At 43.6% G+C, this 5,000-nt stretch overlaps 1 protein-coding gene across 2 annotated transcripts in view; it reads right to left on the bottom strand.

Moving 5' to 3' along the window:
* rab28 (RAB28, member RAS oncogene family) overlaps positions 1 to 5,000 on the bottom strand; it is a 29,657-nt gene that overhangs the window by 19,085 nt on the left and 5,572 nt on the right. For both annotated transcript variants that reach the window (XM_027171654.2, XM_027171653.2), the window contains exon 2: positions 2,158 to 2,254. In XM_027171654.2, the coding sequence (XP_027027455.1) occupies positions 2,158 to 2,254 (97 nt within the window). The remainder of the gene's footprint in view (positions 1 to 2,157; positions 2,255 to 5,000) is intronic.

Raw genomic sequence — 5,000 nt, 5'->3', positions numbered from 1 at the left:
TACCTCGATCTCGTCTGTGTTCTTGACAGTAAAGCCAAACATAGATCCAGAGACAGGCTTTTAGAATCACATAAACTTCCATTACATCGAGTTCTACAATTAAACCGGGGTCCTAAAATCTGATCAAATGACTTAACCCAATAAAAAATTCTCAAATCCAAAGAAATCCAAGATTGTCTGAACTCCATAACGCACTGTTTGAAAGGCAAAAGGAATACGGTCAAATATTTGACAAAAAAAAATCTTTTTATCTGTGAATATGTGTGTGTTTCATACAGAAGAGTCAGACGTGTAGAAAATGAAGGGAGGGGGAAGAGAGATGGTCTAACGTTTATTCCGCTTCTCTATCTCTTTCTCTCTGACTCTATCTAGACATCATCAAATATGGTCATGACTGAAAACTGCACTGTTACTGAATAGAGGAGTAGATAAAGAGAGAAAGAAAGAAAGAAAAAGAGAGAGAGAGAGAGAGAGAGAGAGAGAGAGAGAGAGAGAGAGAGAGAGAGATGTTGGGGTGGTGTGATAGCACTGTGCTATAAAACTGGATCAGTAAAGAAAAAGAAAAAGAGGAGTGTAAAGATTGTGTGTTTATACTGAGTGCAATTCCACCGAGTGTAAACAAAGATGCTGATTGGTCGACTGCTTTAAGGGACATCGTGACATCATTATCAACATAGATGCTTAAAAATAAAATAAAATAAAATACACACTCAACACACAAGTTTGTGACTGTAATATCAATCCAAAATAAAAAAATGGCGTAACGGAGAGTACCATCTCACGGCTCACTTCGTCCAGACTACACACACACACACACACACACACACACACACACACACACACACACACACACGTCCGCCCACCGTGACACACCGTGATGTGCGTTCATCTCACCGCTTTTGACTGGTTCATACAGAAACACAAACGCTCCATATAATTACCCCACACATACACAGCCCGAGCCTTTATGACAAGCGAATTCCATCTGCTGAAAAAGAGAACACACACAGACACACACAGATACACACACGGCTGAGTTATGGTGCACGAGAGCGTGAAAACGAAAACAAAAAAGTCCTCGCCGCTCTCTTCAAGCCCGCCTGGGAACGGCGTGGAAAATAAATGCGGTGCGTTCAGCACGTCGGAGACATTTCTCTGCACCGCCGTCATGAAAAATACACACACACACACACACACACACTCGTCCTAGATTGATCGATGAATCCAGGCTTTCAGAAGACGAGCAATAAACAGGACAGCTCCACAAATACGGCGAATAAATAAATCCAGCTGTAATCATGTCATCGCTGATGTGTGTAATGACAAAAACACTAATGTGACTCTGTTCTCTGTGTAGTAATGTCATAATGTTAATGTCTACGGGTAACAAAGTCCTGACGTTTTGCTTGCCCTTTTTTTTTTTTTTTTAAGTTAAAGAATGACACCTAGCAGTTTTATTCGTACCGAGTTAGATTCGATGACTAACATTATAACAGCTTATAAAAAAAATAAAATAATAAAAAATAAAAAAGAATGTTCTTCTCAGAGAAAACATCATCACATCATGATGATCCTTTTTTTTAAAAAAAAACAATTTTTATATTATTTATTTATTTATTTATTTACAATTTGCTAGAAAACAAAAAGTGCTCGTTTTTCCTTCGCATGGAGATTTTTCGAGACGCCCTGTACGCATGCGCTCTATAGATACGTCTATAAACACATATTTACTATTACTGCTACTAAAAATATTTACATGGCGCCTTTCGTGCGTTTCAAATTCAGCTCGAATGTGCTTTACACTGTGAAGTCGATAGTAGAGAAAAAAAGGAAAACATGACGAACCACACACGGTTTAAAGTCTGTGGACTATTTGTAAAGCTTCATACCGCCTAATAAACGTGTAAAATGGGACACGACCCTGGCGAATAAGGCGGGATGCTTAATGAGTGCACTGGTGTCCATTCGACATAGTACACTTGCGATGCGAGTGTGCAGGTATGGAGAGAAGTGTTAATGAGTCTGAGCTCCGTTGACTCCACTTTCACCTCCCTCGGTGCCGAGGGTGAAACCTGTGTGTGTGTGTGTGTGTGTGCGTGTCTGTGTGTGTGTGTGTGTGTGTGTGTGTGTGTGTGTGTGTGTGTGTCTGTGTCTCACCTGGTAGTGTGATTCTCTTGAGGAAGAAATCAAGCCCTATCGTCTGTTTGTACTGCTTTCCAAAAGCTTCCTGCGCGAAACGAGTGGCGAGTGACGTCTGAGAGATAGAGGGAGAGAGAGACGGACGAACAGACAGACAGACAGACAGACAGACAGACAGACAGTCTACATGTTATTTAATCTCAGAAAGTCTCCAATCTCCACAGTTTATTTCATTTTATTCTGTTCTTTTAAGTTCCACAAATATTATTTTATAATATACCCGTTTACAGAAATCTTGTTTTTGTATTATTCTGTGTTCAGCTCTGTGAAACCTAAAAGGACATCGTGAGCAAACAAATCCTCCTTTAAGCTTCGCTCACGCCAACAAAAACACACACTTTAAAACGCACTCTTTAAAACACGCACGGCTGTCCATGTTGCTGTTGGAACGCTCGGTCACTCTGGTCACTTTGGTTCTTCTGCCAGTGAGCTAAATACAAAAAATTGACGCAGGCCTTCCCACGCTGTGTGTGTGTCAGTGTGTGTGTGTTGCGTAGTGTGGTTAGAATACGAGAATGACATCACTTTTGATTGACAGCTTCTTAATGCTGAACATCAGAGCCTATTAGGAGTACAGCTGTGAGTGAGTGTGTACGCCCGACACACACCACATAACTCAACGTACCACTCACTCAAAAACACAGACAGTGTAGAGTGTAGGCTGTGTGTGTGTGTGTGTGTGTGTGTGTGTGTGTGTGTGTGTGTGTGTGTGTGTGTGTGTGTGTGTGTGTGTGTGTGTGTGGGAAAAGGCAAAGGGCAGTGTACATGTGCCAGCATCCATTCTGACTGAAGACAGAGTGACTCCAACTTCATGTCTCTCATCAGTCCAACTACACACACACACACACACACACACACACACACACACACACACACACACACACACAAAATGTAAATATAATACTGATAAATATTCTCACACTCTTCAACATTTATTAACGGCGACAACACACACACACACACACACACACACACACACACACACACACACACACACACTAACCTCCATGATTATTTCTCACTTTCTCACTGTTTTTTCATTTTTGGGCAAGTTATTAATCTGTCCTGAGCACACACTTACTTCTAATGTGTAGAAACACACACACACACACACACACACACACACACACACACACACACACACACACACACACACACATTGTATGGTGAGTATGTTGTCAGTCAACAAGTTTGTGCTCACTTCCTGAACTGCTCAATTTTATTTTCCAGATGATCAGTTGATTCATATTTACAGAGAGAGAGAGAGAGAGAGAGAGAGAGAGAGAGAGAGAGAGAGAGAGAGAGAGAGAGAGAGAGAGAATGAGATGGATTAACTAAGGAAACAAAATGCAGCTTGTCCTGAGACCTGTTTCTGAAAGTGCAGTCTTCTGTCCTGAAGTCTTTCCCGTGGCCAAAACCTTATTGAGTGGTCAGAAATTGGACAAGAACATCTGAGAGAGTTGGAGGGACTGGTCAGGCTTTCTGAGGGTTTGTTAGGGACTGGGAAAAATTGGTCAAGAGTTTGTGTGGGAGTGGATGGGATTGGACACGTGTCTGTGGACCTGGGTGTGATTGGTCAAGAGTTTGTGTGGGAGTGGATGGGATTGGACACGTGTCTGTGGACCTGGGTGTGATTGGTCAAGAGTTTGTGTGGGAGTGGATGGGAGTGGGTAGGATTAGAAAAAAATTGTGTGGGCCTGGGTGGGACTGGTCAAGAGTGTGTGTGGGAGTGGGTGGGACTGGTCAAGAGTGTGTGTGGGAGTGGGTGGGACTGGTCAAGAGTGTGTGTGGGAGTGGGTGGGACTGGTCAAGAGTGTCTGAGGGAGTGGGTAGGACTGGTCAAGAGTGTGTGTGGAAGTGGGTAGAATTTGTCAAGGGTGTGTGTGGGAGTGGGTAGGATTTGTCAAGGGTATGAGTGGGAGTGGGTAGGATTTGTCAAGGGTGTTAGTGGGAGTGGGTAGGATTTGTCAAGGGTGTGAGTGGGAGTGGGTAGGATTTGTCAAGGGTGTGTTTGGGAGTGGGTAGGATTTGTCAAGGGTGTGAGTGGGAGTGGGTAGGATTTGTCAAGGGTGTGTTTGGGAGTGGGTAGGATTTGTCAAGGGTGTGAGTGGGAGTGGGTAGGATTTGTCAAGGGTGTGTGTGAAAGTGAGTGGTATTGGAGTGAGTGGGATTGGTCAAGAGTGCATGCGGGAGTGGGTGGGATTGGGCAGGATAGTGTGTTGGAGTGGGTGGGATTGGGCAGGATAGTGTGTTGGAGTGAGTGGGATTGGTCAAGAGTGCATGTGGGAGTGGGTGGGATTGGGCAGGATAGTGTGGGAGTGGGTAGGATTGGTCAAGAGTGTGTGTATTAGTGAGTGGGATTGGGCAAGAGTGCATGTGGGAGTGGGTGGGATTGGTCAAGAGTGCATGTGGGTCAGGGTAGGATTGGTCAAGCATGTGTGGGTGTGTGTAGGCCTGGGTAAGATTGAACAAGATTGCATGGGGGATTGGGTGGGATTAGTCACGAGTGCGTGTGGGAGTGGGTGTCAGTTGGTCAAACCAGGATTGGTCATACTTGGTTTTGGTCAACAGCTGTGGACTGCTTGCAAGAAGAAAAAACTCCATGAGAGGATATGAGGAAGAAACCTCGAGAGGAACCAGACTCAAAAGGGAACCCATCCTGATTTGAGTGACAGTTTCTTTTAACAATTTGCTGTATGTTCATTTTCAGCAAGGATACCAAAGCGATTTATTGCAAGCTTAACTCAAAACTTACAGAGTATAATTAAGTTTGAATGGTACCAGTATTAAACAAACACTAC

This window comes from Tachysurus fulvidraco, chromosome 15 (assembly GCF_022655615.1).
Source record: "Tachysurus fulvidraco isolate hzauxx_2018 chromosome 15, HZAU_PFXX_2.0, whole genome shotgun sequence".
NCBI classification, from domain to species: domain Eukaryota; kingdom Metazoa; phylum Chordata; class Actinopteri; order Siluriformes; family Bagridae; genus Tachysurus; species Tachysurus fulvidraco.
This window is presented reverse-complemented; position numbering and strand designations above follow the sequence as displayed.